The sequence below is a fragment of the Ostrinia furnacalis genome, unplaced genomic scaffold (assembly GCF_004193835.3).
Source record: "Ostrinia furnacalis isolate ACB-3 unplaced genomic scaffold, ASM419383v2 OfSCF0694, whole genome shotgun sequence".
Classification (NCBI taxonomy): domain Eukaryota; kingdom Metazoa; phylum Arthropoda; class Insecta; order Lepidoptera; family Crambidae; genus Ostrinia; species Ostrinia furnacalis.
The window spans coordinates 1,220,893-1,241,835 of record NW_021130933.1 but is presented as its reverse complement, the minus strand read 5'-3'; the positions used below and the strand labels follow the sequence as shown (position 1 = coordinate 1,241,835).

At 35.4% G+C, this 20,943-nt stretch overlaps 5 protein-coding genes across 8 annotated transcripts; 2 read left to right on the top strand and 3 right to left on the bottom strand.

Annotated features, from left to right (window-relative positions):
• The first annotated feature begins 358 nt into the window (after positions 1-358).
• On the top strand, positions 359-7,235 carry LOC114349640 (cell division cycle protein 23). 2 transcript variants are annotated; one of them, XM_028300097.1, is made up of 7 exons: positions 359-875; positions 1,123-1,471; positions 1,660-1,839; positions 1,929-2,093; positions 2,258-2,504; positions 4,023-4,209; positions 6,989-7,235. In XM_028300097.1, exons 1-7 carry the CDS (start codon positions 444-446, stop codon positions 7,220-7,222), a joined length of 1,794 nt encoding a protein of 597 aa, XP_028155898.1. In that variant the 5' UTR covers positions 359-443; the 3' UTR covers positions 7,223-7,235. The 2 variants fall into 2 exon arrangements, with proteins under 2 accessions (XP_028155898.1, XP_028155899.1); XM_028300098.1 differs by lacking the exon at positions 4,023-4,209 and adding an exon at positions 2,930-3,116 and having other exon boundaries at positions 444-875.
• A 1,010-nt stretch (positions 7,236-8,245) lies between these two features.
• On the bottom strand, positions 8,246-11,544 carry drongo (Arf GTPase activating protein drongo). Its single transcript, XM_028300101.1, has 6 exons — positions 11,157-11,544; positions 10,578-11,078; positions 10,355-10,488; positions 10,208-10,273; positions 9,956-10,086; positions 8,246-9,397 (listed from the first exon to the last, which is right to left on the bottom strand). The coding sequence occupies exons 1-6, from the start codon at positions 11,318-11,320 to the stop codon at positions 9,347-9,349; spliced, it is 1,047 nt and encodes a 348-aa protein (XP_028155902.1). The 5' UTR covers positions 11,321-11,544; the 3' UTR covers positions 8,246-9,346.
• A 150-nt stretch (positions 11,545-11,694) lies between these two features.
• Positions 11,695-14,598, bottom strand: LOC114349641 (asparagine synthetase domain-containing protein CG17486). Of its 2 annotated transcripts, XM_028300099.1 has the most exons (8): positions 14,548-14,598; positions 14,186-14,434; positions 13,919-14,090; positions 13,601-13,812; positions 12,923-13,326; positions 12,662-12,833; positions 12,178-12,419; positions 11,695-12,036 (listed from the first exon to the last, which is right to left on the bottom strand). In XM_028300099.1, exons 1-8 carry the CDS (start codon positions 14,596-14,598, stop codon positions 11,850-11,852), a joined length of 1,689 nt encoding a protein of 562 aa, XP_028155900.1. In that variant the 3' UTR covers positions 11,695-11,849. The 2 variants fall into 2 exon arrangements, with proteins under 2 accessions (XP_028155900.1, XP_028155901.1); XM_028300100.1 differs by lacking the exon at positions 14,548-14,598 and having other exon boundaries at positions 11,696-12,036; positions 14,281-14,361.
• Positions 14,599-15,603: 1,005 nt separating this feature from the next.
• LOC114349645 (heat shock factor-binding protein 1) lies at positions 15,604-17,506 on the top strand. The gene is made up of 2 exons (XM_028300104.1): positions 15,604-15,987; positions 16,160-17,506. The coding sequence occupies exons 1-2, from the start codon at positions 15,889-15,891 to the stop codon at positions 16,310-16,312; spliced, it is 252 nt and encodes an 83-aa protein (XP_028155905.1). The 5' UTR covers positions 15,604-15,888; the 3' UTR covers positions 16,313-17,506.
• Positions 17,429-20,792, bottom strand: Fam92 (CBY1 interacting BAR domain containing protein Fam92). Of its 2 annotated transcripts, XM_028300102.1 has the most exons (8): positions 20,548-20,792; positions 20,231-20,390; positions 19,756-19,905; positions 19,423-19,647; positions 19,208-19,246; positions 19,013-19,135; positions 18,516-18,626; positions 17,429-17,905 (listed from the first exon to the last, which is right to left on the bottom strand). In XM_028300102.1, exons 1-8 carry the CDS (start codon positions 20,682-20,684, stop codon positions 17,852-17,854), a joined length of 999 nt encoding a protein of 332 aa, XP_028155903.1. In that variant the 5' UTR covers positions 20,685-20,792; the 3' UTR covers positions 17,429-17,851. The 2 variants fall into 2 exon arrangements, with proteins under 2 accessions (XP_028155903.1, XP_028155904.1); XM_028300103.1 differs by lacking the exon at positions 19,208-19,246.
• Positions 20,793-20,943: the final 151 nt, after the last annotated feature.

Here is a 20,943-nt window from a genome sequence, read left to right as displayed (position 1 = left end):
ATTGACAGCCGGTGATAGCAAAAGAAAAAGCATTATAAAAAAAACGCAACTATAACCGTAGCATTATACATTTTTTTATTCTAAAGAATGGAATTGTCTATGGATTTTATTGTTTAATCTGTGGATGTCATTGACAACTGTCAAAAGCCACCAGCTGTCAACAGTGTCAAAACAACAAATGCTATAGATGACCCACGTTGAACTGTCCCACCAAACTCAATGACAGGGGGGCGCTACCATCGTTCAACTATATGGTTTCCAACATGGCAAAAATCGGAACCAGCGATCCGGTATTGACGGTGGCGCCCCACTGTCAATGTCATCGACAGGACAGTCCAGTATTTTGGAACTATACGAATTTTATCGCAAAAATCGTTAGCCGTTGTTTATTAGATAAAAAATAGAATTAATTCATTATAAAAAGTCAATCAATAACGCTTAAAATGCAGTCGGTGCCAACGACTGGAAGAGGAGATATTCATCTTGATTTAAAACAAGTCAGGGTGGACATTTGTCTCGGAATCAGAGAATGTAGAGATCGAGGTCTGATACAGACCGCTAAATGGCTTGCAGAATTAAATTACGCTTTAAAAGATAATAAACTGGAACCAGAAGACCTTCCTGATAATTATGATGACGGCATTCCTATGGAGGAGAAAGAAGCATACATTTTGGCCAGAACTTACTTTGATTGTCAAGAATATGACAGAGCTGCTCATTTCCTAGAGAATTGCACTAGTCCAAAGTGTGTCTTTCTTCTAAGATACTCACAATACATGTCCAGCGAAAAAAAGAGGTTGGATAACGCTGCAGACTCAGGAACAGAAAATGCAGAGGCTAATCAAGTGTTACTGGATTTACTATCTTTCTTCAAGGTGGGTTATAAATACCGACCTGTAGTTTATTTATTGAGGTACAGCAACAGAATGCAAATTAGTTTTAACAAATATTTACATTACACAAAGGTACATCAAATAAATTTACAACAACTGTAGCTATAACTGAACTATAGATAAATGGGTAATGCTGTATTAAATTTCTAAAACATTTTGTTATACTGATTGTATCACACACTTCCTCTCTCTTTTAGCTGCTTATAAAATTAATTTTATAACATTTCAGGCCAACAAAAACAACCTTGATGGTTACCTTCTCTACTTAGAGGGTGTTGTTTTGAAGAAATTGGAATTGAGAGGCCAAGCTGTTACCGTCTTGCAGAATGCTGTAGCTGCAGCGCCTACGCTTTGGGCAGCCTGGGTGGAGTTGTCTGGTCTAGCCAATGAATATGAAGCCTTAGACTCCTTACAGTTGCCGGAGCATTGGATGATGTACTTCTTTGCTGCGCATGCAGCTGTGGAACTAAAGCTGTCTGATCAGGCGCTGGACGCCTATTTAGCACTTGTTGGCGGAGGTTTCCACAAGAGTACTTATGTTACTGCTCAAATGGCTATTGCTCATCATGATCGAAGAGGTATATTATTTTTATTTATGTATTTGAGTATTTATATTATTTGATGTTGTCAAGAAAAAAATGGTATAAATAAACCTTCACCATACTTATACTGTAAGAGAAGTAATAACTCTAATGATATTTTCTACTTCTCAAGCAATACTCCAACATAATTTTTTGACAGTGTGTTCGTATTATTATTTTTTCAGATGTGGATACGTCATTGGCATTATTCCGGGAACTATACCAGGCAGACCCATACCGTCTTGATAATTGGGATGTGTACTCCCATCTGTTATATTTGAAAGAGAAACGGATGGAATTGGCTAACTTAGCACAAAGGGCTGTGTCCATAGATAAGTATAGGACAGAAACTTGTTGTGTTATTGGTAAGTTATTTTTAAATCAATTTACAAAACCTTAGTCCCTTATTCAAACTAAATTTTTAATTTATTTATTACTGTTTTTATTATTTCAGGTAATTATTACAGTCTAAGGAGTGAGCACCAAAAAGCTGTTATGTACTTCCAAAGAGCACTTGCACTGGATCCCCAGTACCAGTCAGCCTGGATCCTAATGGGCCATGAGTTCATAGAGTTACAAAACTCCAATGCTGCTATACAGTGTTATAGGCAAGCTTTAGGTAGATATTTTATGTAATTTATTCTTGAGATAAATGATAAATTGAGGAAACCTTGATTCTGGGTTAAAAAGCCAGTACAATTTCTTCCTGGAAATTATAAGATGTTAATATTTTACTTCTGCATTGTAGATTGTTAATAACAATACTGATTTGTTTACTTCCAGATGTAAATAGGAATGATTACCGCGCATGGAATGGTCTTGGACAAGCGTACGAAATACTGGGTTTGAATGGTTACTGCATATACTACTACTCGCGCGCCTCACAGTTAAAACCGGATGATTCGAGAATGCTGGTGTCTCTTGGGGAGGCGTACGAGAAAATGGACAAGATACCAAACGCCCTCAAGTGTTATTACAAAGCACACAGTACAGGGGATATAGAAGGGATGGCTCTTTTCAAATTGGCAAAGTAAGGTTTAGTTTCTTTGTGGTGTTCAGTGGAAAGGAAAAAAATGAAATTAAGCATTTTTTCCTTTCCACTGACTATAAATGTACATAAAACTAGTGCACTGGATTTATCTGTATAATGTAACCATGAGCCTTGTTTCATTTGCAAGATACTTTAGGCCTCCAAAGGGTATCATTAGTTCAGTCAGTGCTTTGAACCAACAGAACTATCCTTGTATACCGATAAAAGCTTCTTTACATTCACTTAGATCTTTTTATTGTTCCCAACTATTTGCGCCTTATGCTTGGACACCGATGTAGTCACGACATAATTCAAAATTCCCTTGTTGACAGTTTGTTTCAGCCAAACGCGTCTCCTGTTTGACAAAGGCATCGATTTCACCAAAGAAAAACGTTCTTATAACGGTTTACTTTTCATCTTGGCAGGTTGTATGAGAAATGCAACATGCCCAACAGCGCGGCGGCGGCGTACACGGCGGCGTGCCAGGACGCGGCCAACGCGGGCAGCCGCGAGCTGCCGCCGGCGCAGCGCTACCTCGCGCAGTACTACCTGCGCTTCTCGCTTGTCGACCACGCGGCGCACTACGCCTACAAGTGCCTGGAGCATGAGAGCGTGAGTTGCTGTTACCAGAGTAAATACAAATGAGTAGGTCATCTTCATAGAAACGCACCGAGCGCGCCAATACATTATGCGGCGCGCACGCACACACTGACAAAATGCGGCGCAACTCCCCGCTTATCCACGCTAAATTTTGTCAGTGTGTGCGTGCGCGCCGCATACGTATTGGCGCGCTCACATAAACAAACCGCGCTCGGTGCGTTTCTATGAAGATGACCTACTTATTTGTATTTACTCTGCTGTTACTTCCATCATCATTTCAGCCACAGGACGTCCACTGCTGAACATAGGTCTCCCAATGATTTCCATATTGACCGGTTGGTAGATGCCTGCATCCAGCGCCATTCCTGCTACCTTTGTGAGTTTCCAAAGTTCTGTCTTTGAACTGCTATGTAGCGCAGTACTACCTGCGCTTCTCGCTGCTGGACCACGCGGTGCACTACGCCTACAATGAAGAATGTTCACTAATTTAGTTTTTTAGCTTTCTGTATTCTCTGTTAAAAATAAAAAATACACGTGAAAGAATTATTTCGATACGTTAATTAGTTTCCAAGATATTGAATTTTAAATGTGCGGGCGGCGGCCGGCCCGCCATTTTATNTTATTAGTCTAAACAAATAAAGAAATTTTGACTTTGACTTTGAACCAACAGAACAATCCTTTTATCCTGATAAAAGCTTCTATAACTGTAACCTTCTGTTCACTTAGTTAGATCTTTTTTATTGTTCCCAAATATTTGCGCCTTATGCTTGGGCACCGATGTAGTCACGGTACCAGCAATATAATTCAAAATTCCCTTGTTGACAGTTTGTTTCAGCCAAACGCGTCCCCTGTTTGACAAAGGCATCGATTTCAGTAGAGAAAAATGTTTTTATAACGGTTTACTTTTCATCCTGGCAGGTTGTATGAGAAATGCAACATGCCCAATAGCGCGGCGGCGGCGTACACGGCGGCGTGCCAGGACGCCGCCAACGCGGGCAGCCGCGAGCTGCCGCCGGCGCAGCGCTACCTCGCGCAGTACTACCTGCGCTTCTCGCTGCTCGACCATGCAGCGCATTACGCCTACAAGTGCCTGGAGCATGAGAGCGTGAGTTGCTTTTATCATCATCATCATGATCATCAACATTTCAGCCACCAGGCGTCCACTGTAGAACATAGGCATCCCCAAATGATTTCCATATTGACCGGTTGGTAGCGGCTTGCATCCAGCGCCCTTCCTTACCTACCTACCTTTATGAGCTACTTTGCTTCTGCTCGACCACTAGACTAAGAGCTAGTGAACGCCAGACCTACGTTATTTTATAAAGGCTGAAAGTTTGTCAGCGCATGCTCCCAACATAGCTTAGAACCATGGCCAAACATGAAGTTTGGGTCATGGTGGCCTTGGCAGACAGACGGTTCTAAAGGTGTGTAAAATACCAACTTAATTACGTCAAAGTATAAAGGCTGATTTTTTGATATTTCCTTCAAAATGTTATTAGAAATGACGTCATTAATTGACAGACACCTACCATGGTGGCAGCCCTTAGCCAGACACCTTAAAGTTCATGAAAATGTAGTCCTACTTACGTCATACTATAAAAGCTGATATTTACATAAAATATTTGAACTATCATTTGATGAAGTTTCCTCATCAGCCAGACCCTTCTGATGGTTCCTTCGCCTTGCCAGACAGCTTTTAGGGTGGCTGAAAGTGCGAACGCGAGGCACTATAAATATTATTTTTTGTACTTTTTCTTAAGTTACTCAAGTATTTGAGTCTGTAAATCATCATCTCATGTTGATGAGCTGATGATGGAAGGTAAGTACAACTCCTTAAGGCTTAGGAGTTGGAGGACAATCCTTTAACCAGTATTTATATAAGTATAGTTTCTAAAGTTATTTGGGTGTTTGCATCAGCTAGTCATCATCCCATGTTGATGGAAGGTACAACTCCTTAACGCTTAGGAGTTGTAGGATAATTCACGTCATGCTCCCCGGCAGAACTACTTTTGATTTAACTAGTGTAAGTTTCTAAAATAAATCTTTGAAATGTCTATAAAATTCTAGTCCTATTTAAAAAAAAACTACGTCACAGGTTTCGCCGTATTTTGTTATTGAAAGTGGTTGCGCTGCAGAGTATCCTTCCAGCGAAACCATCACGATATATCTATTACTATGCATAGTATAATCAAATTTACAGTAATAGTACTATAACAATTCTATATTGAATTAGGACCCCCAAATCCTCACTAGAATTTATATACACGGAAAATGTGGTGCCTCAAATTTTATCTTCAAAATAGTTGCTAAACGCCTAGAGTAAAGTTCTTAGCAACATTAGCATTAACATAGGTAATGATAATATTGCTAAGAACTTTACTCTAGGCAACTTTCAGAGGTAATCACTTTAAAATTAGGGATTACCTAAGCCTTAAGGAGTTGTACTTACCTTCCATCATCAGCTCATTAACATGAGATGATGATTTACAGACTCAAATACTTGAGTAACTTAAGAAAAAGTACAAAAAACAATATTTATAGTGCCTCGCGTTCGCACTTTCAGCCACCCTAAAAGCTGTCTGGCAAGGCGAAGGAACCATCTGAAGTGTCTGGCTGATGAGGAAACTTCATCAAATGATAGTTCAAATATTTTATGTAAATATCAGCTTTTATAGTATGACGTAAGTAGGACTATATTTTCATGAACTTTAAGGTGTCTGGCTATGGGCTGCCACCATGGTAGGTGTCTGTCAATCAATGACGTCATTTCTAATAACATTTTGAAGGAAATATCAAAAAATCAGCCTTTATACTTTGACGTAATTAAGTTGGTATTTTACACACCTTTAGTACCGTCTTTCTGCCAAAGCCACCATGACCCAAACTTCATGTTTGGCCATGGTTCTTAGCTATGTTGGGAGCATGCGCTGACAAACTTTCAGCCTTTATAAAATAACGTAGGTCTGGCGTTCACTAGCTCTTAGTCTACACGAGGCGCACTACGCCTACAAGTGCCTGGAGCATGAGAGCGTGAGTTGCTGAGTCACTTCCATCGTCATGTCAGTCACAGGACGTATTATAAGGCCCAAGTTCTGTCTTTGAACTGCTATGTAGCGCATTTCTACCTGCGCTTCTCGCTGCTCGACCACGCGGCGCACTACGCGTACAAGTGCCTGGAGCATGAGAGCGTGAGTTGCTGTTACCAGAGTAAATACAAATGAGTAGGTCATCTTCATAGAAACGCACCGAGCGCGCCAATACGTATGCGGCGCGCACGCACACATTGACAAAATGCGGCGCAACTCCCCGCTAATCCACGCTAAATTTACGCGCAGCATACGTATTGGCGCGCTCACATACGAACCGCGCTCGGTGCGTTTCTATGAAGATGACCTACTCATTTGTATTTACTCTGCTGTTACTTCCATCATCATTATAGCCACAAGACGTCCACTGCAGAACATAGGCATCCCCCAATGATTTCCATATTGACCGGTTGGTAGAGGCCTGCATCCAGCGTCATTCCTGCTATATTTATGAGTTTCCAAAGTTCTGTCTTTGAACTGCTATGTAGCGCAGTACTACCTGCGCTTCTCGCTGCTCGACCACGCGGCGCACTACGCGTACAAGTGCCTGGAGCATGAGAGCGTGAGTTACTGTGTTACTTATTTTACTTATTGCAGGGTTTCCCAACCTTTATTTTGCCGAGCCTACCTGTACAAAAAAAAATGTTACATGCGCGATGCCTGCACCCAGGTGCTTCCGTCCTGCATTGCCTGCATCCAGGTGCTCCCAACTTTACTAGATCGTTGGTCTACCGAGTTGGGCTGGCTACCCGCATTATGTGTGGCCTTTTATTATCATGTCTCCCTTTTTATTTTCAGACTAAAGAAGCTGGAAAAAATATCCTCAAGACCATCTCAGAAAAAAGATTAGCAGCATCATCGTCGTCTCAACCGACAAGCTTGCCGGAAGACTTGCCTGAAGCCATCAAGAACGCGTCAACGGTGTCCATATCGAACGAAACCCCAAAGACCCCACTTCCCAGCCCGAACGTCACCCCAGATAACTTCTCTACCCCAGTGTTCACAAGAAAAAGTAGTAAATACAAAATGTAAAGTTCTCCATGTGCTAGATGTAAATAAGACTGATCTAAGTGAATAAACAATTCTCAAAACTTGTTTATGTGAAGTGTTTTTGTTTCTTCTCCAGAAAGTCATTATCATAATCTTTTTTACTGAAGAGTTGAAATGTTTCTAATGAAACATCAAGAAAGAACAAGCGTGGGTACAACGTCCCGTTACGTCTAGCTCGGCGTGTCAAAGAAGGAAGATATCGGTGATTAAATAATATTTTTTCTGGATATTTCACGTTGTATGAATTTGTAATTTCTTTAAAGATGCCTAAATCAAAAAATATTTTTAACCATTTTCCCAAGGATCTGCAATCGGTAATGAATATGTATTTGCTAATTACGTTTGACAGTATATTCATAAATGCTTAAATACCTACATACATAACTATGTAATAGAAAAATATTTTCTATTTATCTATTGCGACGAGATTTCCTGACGTAATTAACAAATTTGTAATATCACTGGTAATGGTAACAATGGTAATTAACGAACGGGCTTGGAAATGTTTTAAGCCAAATTGCGCATGAAACGTGTAAACGCTCTTAATTAAACCAGCTCTAATAAATTAAATACCCTAGTTATAATGATCTGTAATTTGCTAATTTGAAACTCGATGTCATAAGGTCCTACTTGGTCGCTTTTAACCTAACATTTAACTGACCAAACCAAACCAAAGATTAAAAAGTAAAATAAAATTATGATGTGTAAAAAAATATTTAATAATGATTAATTTTTTACAACTTTAATACAAATTAACAGATCTTAGTGCTCAATAGTAAAAAAACAATTACAATTAGAACTAAATAAATAGCAAAGTGCATTGATTAAAATAAATTTGTTCAAATTAGCTCACCGCAATTATAATAAAATTACTGATTACAATCACAGATGAAATACAAAGTTTGAGAGCTTGATAAACTGAAGGTTATGACAAAATTATATCGCTTGATTTATTAATAAAATATATTACAACTGCTTAAAATTATTTAAATTTATGTTAACTTAAGACAGAATAATAAACATTTTATAAAGCTCAGATTACATAGTCAGAGTAGTCAGAAGCGTCTGCAAATCACAATAAGTTTAAAAGCTTAAATACACAATAATTGCATTGTTAGTAAGATGACTCGTGTCACAACTTGTGCAGACTGTGATTTATTAAGTTACCTACTTATATCTGATGGAAGTGACCTTTCTGATCCATGCAAGAATCAAACAATTAATGTAGTTAAAATAGAACAGAACTCCCATCTTTAATATTAAAATGGCAGGGGTATAAATCGTATATTTTGTTTTAAGGCCACGAATTTTCAATTCACAGGTACTTTTGAATACTTATTAGACGTCAATATATCTTATTATAGTTATATTTTGTCATACTCATAAGATCAAACTATTGTTACTTTTGATAAGCAATAGTCACAAAATAATTTTTGTACCCTAATTTGTCTTACAATATCATACCAACATCTACATAATGTGGTGTGATGACTTCATTCAAGCTATGCTCAGTCACCGACATTTCAAAACGCACTAATCGTTTAAGACTCACTTCCTCTATTAAGGCACGATACGCAAACAATATTTCGTAACTGATAGCGCATATTTGCTCAAAATGTTTCGCCTATTTATTACATTAAAATTTTGTATTCTAATATGTGACCATCAGTTTATTGACTACCACGGCATTTGCATGTTTAAAAGATTCTAACTACAATATAAATACATAATTTAGTATAAAGCTAAGACCAGCTTTGCATGAATAATAACATTCATATTTAAACCATTTCTACTCATAAATTCATTCAAAATACTAATGCAGTTTCAAATTTTCTACACAAAGATACTATTTTATCTAGTATATTAAAATTTCTGTCTACTATATTCTGTTAAGGCAGATTGAGGCACTTTCGTTTACAACCATAATAAGCACTTTAAAGTTACAAGTAGGGACAATGATTTAAGGAGATTACAACTATGGCAAACTGAATATATAAATAGACTATTTTACAATTTGTAAATAATAAACTTTGTAGCTGTGTTTGTGCTTTCAGTTGCATTAATTTGTTCTTTGATTTTTGACTTGGGTCTTCAGTTCCTTACAAGTTACAGAAATGGATTCTTGGAATTGACAAATCCACCATTATTTGTTGAAGGCTGTAAAAAAATATCATTTTAAAATTATATTATACAAAAGCACTAAAAAGCAGATTTAAAGCTGTAATAATTGCTTTATATTGTCTAATAGAGACAAAATCTCATGCATATCAGTAAACTGATTGCAATATACTAATGGCATACTAACATAGAAAGATTAATAGAGTATAGCATGATGCAAAAGGTTAGTAGGTCTACAAACTGATACTGTTGGTCTCTGCCAAAAGCTATCTCACTATGATTAGACTGTTCATTCAAGTGAAACAGACAATCAAATTATAATCAACTCATCAATATGAATTGTGTTTCCCTGCTACATGCTTAGCATGATTATTTACACCTACAAGGGCACCCAATACTTATTAAACAGCAACTATTACAATATGTTATTGATATCAAACAAAAGATTTGCTTGTTAATAAATTAAGTTTAATAAAATATACCTACTCCTGTTAAATTCAAACAATCTTATCAAAATGTAAACAAGTTTTTGACAGAATGTAAATCTTTATCTCAAGTTGATTATCAAAATACACAGAGATAAATTGTTAGTCTTACCACAAAAGGGTTTACAGAAACCGGTGTAGCAGTACTCCATCCTCCATTGAAGAAAGGGTTTTTGTTAGCAAACAAGTCATTGGTTGTCGAGCTTTGGAATGGATTCTTATTATTTACATTGTTACTTTCCTCTGAAAATTTAAATGTTATTAATATAAGAAGTAGAAACTGACAACAAAAATTAAACTCAATTTATTACAGAAAAATCAAACAAACTAAGATTGAAAGTATAAAAAGTTGTTGCCTACTTACCCATATGCTTCATGTTTTGCTGTCTTAATGCTAAATCCAAGTCAGCTAAGGCAGCATAGCGGTCGTCTAAAATAAGTTCAAAATATTAGCTACTAGACACAATAAATTACCAGTTAAAATATTTAATTTTTATTTTACAAAACTTACTTGATGAAGTTGGCTGGTTGAATGCATTGAAAGTTGTTGTTGCTGACGGTTGAGATGCAAAATTATTGTTATTGAAGTTATTATTAAATTGACTGCTATTATAAATGTCTGCAGTAGAGAAATCAACAGGAAAACTGAAAGATAGAAATTATTTTACTTGTTACAATTACTGGTAATTATTATATTATGTACCTACAAATAAATATATCAGTAAATTACTCACTCAGGTACTGGTGGAGCCGGTGTAGAGATTGGAACACTCATATTAGTCAGCAGAGCTTGTGGGTAATTGACATGTGGCCGTGCTAACTTGGTGTTGGATTCGCTAACAGGAGCCAGCAAGTTATTTACTATCTTTGCAGAGTTCACAGTCGTGTTATTATTAACCATACTCTTGGAAGTTTGCGGCGAAATTGATATCAGGGGTGAAGCATTCGTCGCGCTGACAGCAGTCTTAGCTTTTGATCTGTTTTTCAATGATGAACTACCATTGGAGACAGCACTGGACTGAGGCTCCAAATAATAACGCTTCTTTTCATATTTATCAGACATAAAATCTTTCACGCTTTGTTCGTCCGTAAAGTTCACACTTTCACCCTCGTAGAGGCCTAACCAAACGCGTCTGCAGTAATCATTGCCTCTAGTTTTAATGAAATCGATCTCTTCTGGGGTGAAAGTGGCCATTGATATTGACTTTACACGATGAGGTGGTGTAAGACCACGCCTGAAATAAAATAGGTACAGTCTGTTTGTTGATCTCATTACGATTGCAAAGTAACAAACGCGCAGAAATAATACTTACAACATTCCCGAACATTTTGAACACACAAACGAACCAATTGTAGTATTTACATAAGTTGGCCCTCTTTGGTTGCAATCTAAACAGTATTTATTCCCATTCAAAGAAATAAGTTCACGTAAGATTTCTAAATTTTTGTCGTCCTGCTTCCGTCGATTTGCAGCCATTTTTGAATGAAATGTTTTTGTTCTTTCGGAATGGAAATGCAGTTGGTAAATCTGACGTATGTATTGACAGAAGCACAGATTAAAAATAATGTGCCAAGCAGTGCCAAGCGCAAACGCCAGCAAGCAAAAAAATTACCATAGACAATATCCAAAATATTCTCCAAGAATGTCGTTGACATTGAAATATAGAGTGCGCCGGAGTGCGCAATTCTTTGCTGTTTTTATGGGTTTAAGTTAACGAGCTAAATTAATTAATTAGCAAATATTGCTGATTGCAACACTTTTACTACTTCTTTATCTATAAGCTTAATTAATTTTTCAACTGCTGGTGAGATTCGGTTAATCCACAGTTATTAACAACTCTATGGGTTAATCCATTAACTGATTGACTACTGTCAATCAATGTAATAATATAAAAAATATATAATATAATCTCAAATATCCCTCTAGTGGGGGTGATGCTGGTGGAACTTCTGGTTGCACTGGGATATATGAATAATTAAATTAAATAACGGTTTTTAAATAACTTTTAATCAACTTTTAAAAATGTTTTTGACACGTCACTTCCTTTTTCTTTTTTATTTGCTATCCGTGATCCAAATTGCAAGGCACGTTTAGGAAATAATGCAACATCTCTTAGGCCTAAGTGGAATGCTGCCATTCGCAAAAAAAGCTTATCACCAACACCTGGCCCCAAGTGTTCACTTGGAAAACATCTGTAAATTAAATAATAAATAACAACTTAAGTAAAATCATTAGTATAATCAGCTGCGGTGGTGGTTATGGCGGAGCTTGGGTAAACGGTACTGCGAATACCTAACGATTAAACGAAAATAAAGGCATATTATATAACTTACTTTAACCATGGCTTTAAGCTTAAAATGAATTCCGTAAAGTCTTCATCTAAATATGGCATTCTCGGTTGTCGTCCGTGATCACAGATAACTCTATTATCTCGGGCTAAGTTTCGGAATGATATCCTCATCCAATCCAGCTGTAATTCTTTACTGAGGCCAGTCCAGCCATTGCGTTTAAAAGCATTTCTATGTCTAGTGTAACCACCAAATAATTCATCTGCACCTGAACCCAAAAACAGGATCTGTAACAGGAGAATAATAATATTTTAAAAATATATAAATATGTAATAANACTTGGCCAATTTTTTTACTTAAGATTTAACCCATTTTTCTGGCAAACTCTATTTCTCTATTTCTTATGGAAAAAAATACGTGATATTTCCCGAGACCCCCCCTCTCCCCCACGTGAGATTTGGTGAGGTTTTTTTTTACCCCCTCCCCCCCCTAAAAGCCTCACGTAATTTATGGACGCCCCCTAACATACCCTGCAAGGAGACACAGATTGTAAATCTTGAGCTTTTGAAGCAAACCATAATGCTGATCCAAGACTTTCATCTAAGATGGTTTGTCTAGGGTATACCAAATCAGCAATAGCTGTTTCTTGATATGTATTCAATTCATCTTTAGGAACATTGATTTCCTTGAACACCCATTTCCTATAAATATTTAAAAAATCTTTGAATATCCGCCATACTCCAACAACTCCAACCGGAATTCACTGAATGTTTTTCATACTCTTACTAACCTATTAGGACAAAGGCGCTTTAGTTCTTCTAAAGACTGCTTGCCAGTTATCCTATCAGGCACTTCATAAGAGGAAGAGTCATCTTTTTTAAATGCAACATTCATAAGATCTATGCTTTGCGCCTTCGGTACATATTTATCGATCAGATATGCTAAGATGGTACAATCTAGTCCTCCAGAAAAAAGAACACCAACCGACGAGTGATCGCAAATAGTTTTCTTTGATAAACACATTTTACATAAACTTGGCTGTCTTTTCAGTCGGATTTTAACACTGCTGTCTAGTTTTTCAATTATTTGCACAACTGTTTCTCTTATAACTGAATTGTCTAACAGTTTTTCAATTATACTACATTTGTCTTTTGTTTCCAAAGATACCATTTCTATATATTTTATTGGCTCATCCTGAAATGTTAGTATAGTAATAAATTATATTTTGTAGACACAAAAAAAAATTAAGATTATTATGTAATATTATGAAACCTCTCTAAAGATACAATTAAACAATTTTTTCTTTGTAGTGTGTATTATTAACATTTCTTTTAAGTTGTGATCCTTTTTCAGTGGCTTTCTTCCTTTGGCATTTTAGACATAATTATTCTGTAAACAAGTGCTACTAGTAAAAGAAAAAGAAAAGCCTGTTAAAAAGCTAAAACATAACAAAACAAAAGAAACTTACTTCTTTATCCATATCCCAATTTATACATGGATCAAATGAAAATTCTTCATCAGGTAAACCTTGTACTAATTTAACAGATTCCATCCAGTCATCCAATTTTACTTCTTGATATTCAATATAATTATCCCATTGATACAGTTTTAATTTTTTTGTGATTAGATTAAGACAAAAAATATGAGTAGCTGGTATTTCTATACATTCATATTTTCTATCTGTAAAATCAGACATAACTCTACAATAATAATATTATGTTGATAGTTAAATATAATTAATGTTGAAATTATTATGTTGGTTCAAAATAAAAATAAATACAAGTACCTAAAACACTGCTGATCAAAATATTTTTATCATTTTTGTGCATTAACAATGAATTTCTCCCAATTCTGTCTCTGGTAAATATCAAATCATTTGTTAAATTGTTAAAATATACAATGCTAAATGGTCCTTTCAAACGCTGTATTTCCTCTACAATATGATCAACAGAGTTTTCCTGCAAATTAATATTAATTGTAAGAACAAACTATCATCAACAAAATTTGTAAAATTAATGTAAGTTCATACAATACCTAGTCAACTTCATCTTACCGAAACTTGATAAAACTTTTCACATATCTGATCTGTATCACTTCTACGAGGGTCCCATTTCTCATCAAAAATATCACCATTGTACAAAAGAATACCTCTGTCATTTTTGATGGGCTGTATTGTTGGCTGGGGGCCCTGCATCCACAAAACTGTTCCACAGAATTCTACTTTTACTCCATTCGTTTCAATTTCACATTCTTGTATACTATCAGGGCCTCTGTTTTTAATTCTCTCTAGAACTTTTTTATCCTGAAATTGATAAAAGTTTCTGCTATATGGTTTATTTTATTATTACTAAATAAACTTCTAAAATGTTACTATTACTAAACTCATAAAATATGGATTATTTTTAGTGAACTGACCTTTGAGTTACTGTCCATTGAATAACATATTTTACACAAAATACCACACATATTGATGGTGCTTTATTTGATTTAAATTAATCACCTTTCCTTAAATACATTAAATAAACATAACCTATAGAAATAAACCTTATAGTTTGTTTGCAAATTCTCTCACAATTTTTTGACTGTTACACTTGCAGGGTTGCCTACAGTAATAAACTAAAATACCCGAACGCATTGTCGAAACTTGATACCTACCACATTTAAATTTTATTATACAATGGATATTACGTCAACGTGTAATATACGACTGTGGGTGCTCGAAAGTGGGAGTAACGTCGTGAGGAATCGGAGGAAGCTTATTCGCTTTAAATAAAATCCAGTTTTGATGAATGATTTGTAAAAAATCAGTCAAGATTATGTGAAACATGGCGCATTGTTCAGACATAAAATGCGGGATTTTCCCCAAATTGCAGCTCTTCCCACACATTCCCCAACAAGCTTCACTTTCTCCGCAGTTTGGGGAATTTCCCACAGATTGGCAACTTTGCACTTGTCAAAAAGAATGATGAAGAAGAAGACTTCTTCACTTCTCTACTATTAATCAAAGACATTATAATACTAGAATAACCAATTATGACAAAAATTTCTTGAGAGATAGATAGTTTTATTAAAAACTGAGATTGATTCTTGGGTAAATTTTGTGCGTAGGTAGATTTCAAATTTGGTATGAAAAACCTGGAAAAGTAGGGGAAAGTGATCCCTCTAATGATAAGGGCATTCAAAATTTAATTGATGTGGGAAAATTTGAATATTTATCATTTTTCAGTACCGGGTATGATTTTGATTTCATAAATCCATAGAGGAATGTTTAATTCTTTAGGCATAGATTGTTGGCATTGAGTGAGATTGAGTGTGTCCTTAAGTGGGATGTGTGTCCAATTTTGCCAAGTGAAAATTATTTTTCCGTATTTGACGGGTTAAGGGTTAACCATAGAGTATAGTACTTATACGGGTTAACCGATGATGTGTGGAGAGCTAAAAAAAAGTAATGTCATGATATGTCATAATGACAGCGTTGACAGCATTTGACAGATTACCTTCTGATTCACTCGCCCATCACGCACATTTTGTGAATTTATTGAATTGCGACTTGCGTTGTGATGGTGATATTCGTGTTATTTCCCTATTATTCGTGAGTGGAGCAATCAAACAGAATTGCTATTACCTCAAATCCACACGCCGATACTCCACTTGTTTCTAAGACTGACTACAACAACAACATTACGAAAGTGTTCTAAGATCTGTAACAGAAGTTTTTCTCCAAGTTTAGCTATCGAATAAGAAAGAAAAAGAATAATGGCAGAACAAAGTACTGATAACGCTACCAGTGAAGTGGAGAACAATTATTCCACTCCAGCAAATGATCCTAAAAACATGCAGGAAGTAACTCAATACGTAAGTTGTTTTTATCTTATTTTTTTGTGGTTAATGGATATTAGATGTTTACATAATTTATTAACTTACATACGCATACATTATATACGTATTATATAGTTGAGTTACGTAGATATAGTGGTAACTAAGGGGCTGGTACTAATATCAAATAATGCAATTATGTAAATTTCAGGTACAATCACTTCTTCAAAACATGCAGGATAAGTTCCAAAGCATGTCAGATCAGATAATAAACAGAATAGATGAAATGGGGACAAGAGTGGATGAACTGGAGAAAAATATCACAGACCTCATGACCCAGGCCGGGGTGGAGAATGAAAAGTAATGAAAGCTTCCTTGTTCAACCAAAGGGTTGAAATAATCATCTTTTGTTAATATTCACCCAAAGAGAATTGTGCCTCTGTCACATACTTTGTAATATGTGTAAGTAAAAAACCACACAGCATAAAATGTTAAGAATTATTAAATTTTGTAACACATACTTAGATGCTAGACACATTATTGGTTTAGAATTAGGTTTCATTTGTTGTTAATAAATTAGTGGGCACATAATTTTATAACAAACTGTGACAATACATTATTAAATTATAGGGGTGAGGTCAAATAAGATTAGTTGTTGTCTAAGCAGCATTTGGTTTCATGATATTTTGTGAAATACATAATAAGTCAATTCATCATTAACATACCCAAAAATATTTTTAATTAGAATGTTAAAATCATTTCACCTCACCCTGAGAATTTACCAGTTTCATTTATTTGTAAGTTCATTATTATTACTGAAAGATGTACTTTATGTATTGATCATAAGATTTTTAATGAAGCACCATTATTAAAATGAAACAACTAGTTCAAATACTTTGCCTGTAAGTTAATTGTAGCAAGGATAAATTTGGATGTTAGTAATGCTAGATTCATGCAAACAATTATGTGAAATATTGTTAAATCAATAAAAACATCTTATTACTGTATCATACATATTGTACCATTAAGTGCCAGGTAGTGTATTGATTTTAGACATGGCTATAAAGTGTACCAGGCACAGAGCAGGACCAGATACAAGGAAAATCAATACAGCATAACTCAAAAAGTAGGCATGTTTGAAATCCATACAGATATGCATAGAAGGAACCCATACTTGTAAGAATTAAGGTTAGTTGTGTAATGAAAACATGGGGCTGATATGTTTTAAATTGGTTTATAAATTGTGTAAAAAGCAACATTAGTAGCATAATGCCTTTCACTATATTACTTTGTTTAAATTGCAGTTTTGAAGCTTTTGTTATTACATTAATCCTTTATGTTAGTATGTTATGTATTACTCTGGCATCATGCAAAAGGAGTAACTAAATTGTGATCATACCTATTGGGGTAGAGCAGATTTTAGTTATTTTTGACTAAGAAAAGACAAAGAAAAGGACCTGCATGTATTTTTTATTATTAGTGGCTAAAGTATTTTGTTTGTTTTGTCATTGTATAGTTTATGAAGCCCATGTATTTAATTCAAAATTATTGAATTTCCTCAACACATAAGTGCCTTTAGGTGGCAAGCAAGTAATTTTGTACCAAATAAAATAATGATTGCCAAACTTTTCGCTGCCAGTAGCAATAGCATGCTGACCGACTGGATGACGATACATAATACATTAAACTAGTTAAGATGTGAAGTATTTAAATACACAAATCACTGTCCTTTGTGCTCATATCAACTTATTTGTTGTAACTGTGTAATAAAATACAAAATTTGAATAATCCTTATTTTATTTATTAAAATCATAGGTGTGTTACATTAAACATTAGGTTTTACATGAAAATTAATACCTACGCATGTTTTATTATTAGCTAAACTAAGCAACATGCATTTTCATCAACGTGATTCAGTCTCCTCGGAAGTGTCATGGTCTCCAGATTCTTCAGATTCCTATAATAAAAACATTTCCTGGCTTAGTCTTAAAAAAAGCAATAAATAAAATGCAAATAAGTTATGAGTAAGAAGCGTAATTAAATCGATGTACTATTTAATAACTTTTCATGGATACTACTTCAGAATAGTTAATAAATCGCTTTAGTATAATATTCTAGGCTCGATTCTCAAGAACTTTAAATTTTTCAACACCAATAAGTTAGATTAACTGTTAAAAATATTTTAGTTTAATGTAATTAAAAAACTTATGTAAGTAAAATGTACAAATGGGCTTATGTAATAAAAAAGTGAGTGATGCTGTTATATTATGGTATACCTAAATAAAACTGCACACAAAAAGACCTCTTTATTGTTGTTTATAATAAAACTTAGCTAGTTTTAATATTCAATTGCTATCACGAAAATTACATACAGGACAGGAGCATAAATTATCTTACGTTTCTCATATTATTTTTTCATTTGTAATAGTTTTAGGGATGTAAGGCCCTATAAGTTTTACTTCGTAACTTACGTAAATTAAGCGGGGAAGATTCTAAACTCTAACCCGACCCGAAAATTCCCATGTCGCGGATTTTTAGGTATAGATTTGATTAGTTTTTGGTTTTACCGTGGTCTCATCCTCTTCTTTAGATGACGAATGGTTCATTAGAGTAGCCAAGGAGCTGGACCTCCCAACAGCAGAATTAATGTTCTCTGGTGACTTTACTCTTCGTAAACTCTGCAATGCCGTGAATAGGAATATTAAATGAGTACCTAATAAACAAATGTTTTAAATAATGTGTCCGTCAAGCAAGTCTACCTACCTACGAGCTCGTCATATAATTAGAAATGAAGAGCTGTAAGGACTAAAGAAAATAGCAGATAATTAAATTGCAATCCTACTAAGTATGCCTATACACGGGATACCGACTTATTGACTTATTTATTTCTTCTTTATACAAGTATCATGTTAGACCTTGAACTACATTATGTGGGTAAATTACCCAATCTGCAACACCCTGTAGGTATTACTTATGACACGTGAATCTAAGTTGTGCTTGTTTTGTAAGAAAGTGCTTCTTGCAACAAAAATAAATAATAACAGTGATGTTTAGAAGTTTGTACCATTGTGTCATCGTCTTCTCGTGAGGGTGAGTGCTGATTCATCAGCGACGCCAAAGACGATGACCGAGCAGATATGCCTGTGTTCACTTGTTTCTCTGGAGACCGCAACTTCCTTCTGAAATTCTGTGACAAAGACATATACCTAGTTACTATTTCATAAAACGGTAACGGTACACTTGAATAAACAATATTTACCGCCTGATCCTCATAATCCGACAGACCTGTATTGAGCCGCTTTACAAAAAGAAGTAAAATAAGTTAACGTTCATGTTTACAGTGACGTATATAGAGTTGATTACTCTTAATTATTATTTTCTTCATTTGCAACACGTCATAAAATGTAAATAGGCTAAGATTGTGGGTATTGATGTACTGCGGTTGATAGACCATACGCGTATAACATTACAAACCTCTAGATCAGCCTTTTCGTTTATATCGCCTATCTGTTGATGCGCAACAGTAAGTAACTCCACTGCCTTTGCGTGAAACTTTAGCTCAATCATGACAAAGTCTGACAGAAGAGTCTTCAACTGCTGCAGTTTGCGTCGCTCGAAGAATTCTGTCTGCTCGCTGAGGCCTTTAGCTGTGCGAGACATCTCTGCTGATGCCTTTAATAATTCCGATTCCGCGTACGTCTGGTAAGAATTTTGAATAATACAGAAAAATTTTTGTAAAATATCATGGTTATAGGCAATAGGAAGTCATTAGGCTTTAATAAAAAAAATGTAGTAGTAATAACGCACGACTTGCTGTCTGTTGAATGGCTGTCTCTCCCTGGCCTTGTCAAGTACTTTCTTCCTTGCCAATTCCTTTTCCCTGACGTTCATCGTGTGTTTGAGCTCCTCTCGAGCATGTTTGCAAATCGTTTCATATTGACACAGCTCTCCAACAACCTAGTTAAGTAAGCATTAGGTATTATCGTTATAAGCATGCACTGTCTGTAGAAGCACAAAATGTGCCTGTAATGTGCTTCAAATTGCCGAAAAATTGCCAAGAAATTAGTTTTGAAGCTGTAAGTATTATGTAACATGGAAAATTTATTTAAATTCACCCGCCAAATGTAGGGCGGGGAGTCAGGTAGGACGACGACTTTGAAGCACAAAATAAACATTGATTTTTATGTCCGAAGTGTGACAGGAAATATAATGAGATAGAATAGTCTGATGTGCTTTTAAGTTTTATTACCTATATTAATTAGGTATAATAATAGATACCTACCTTTGCTTCCAATCGTTGAACCTCGCAGTTTCGATACTCTTCAATAGCAGTAAGAGTTATAGATAAATTCTCTAGGCCTGCACTCAGAGATTTATTGACTATTTCGTTATTTGAATAGTCTTTTAATACTTTGGTTAGTTCATCACCCATGTCACGTAAGCTAGAAATAATGTATTCTATTAAGTACAATTAAATTGTTTTTGAACAACTAAGTACCCGTGTCGCGTGGAGTTTACACAGCGGATACTTACGCTTAGAAGTAGAAGTAGTCATAGTAGATATCGACTTAAGTAGTCCATTTTAACTTTTAAACTTACCGGGCAGTTTTCCGGGTGTAATCGCCGAAAGCAACACATAATTCTCCAAAGTTCTTTTCTACTGTTGTTATTCTATCTTGTATAAACTTTGCTTGTTGTTCATAACTTAAAGAATGGGAATTATCACCGCGAAACATTACTGGACCTACCGAACGGTAGGGGTCTACGTAAAGTTTAAGTACCTCTAAAGACTAATGTAGGTAATATTGTTTATTATGAAATTGTTTAAAATTTTCTACAGTACCAGTAAGTACTCCGACTGCAACTTTTGTTTACGTTTTTTGTTACCATGGTAACTGAGATGTCTTTTTCCCCATTCCAATTCACGAAATTATAGTAAAAAAGATATAAAAAAGAAAAACAATTATAGTTTTGAATGTCTTTGCGCAAAAAACA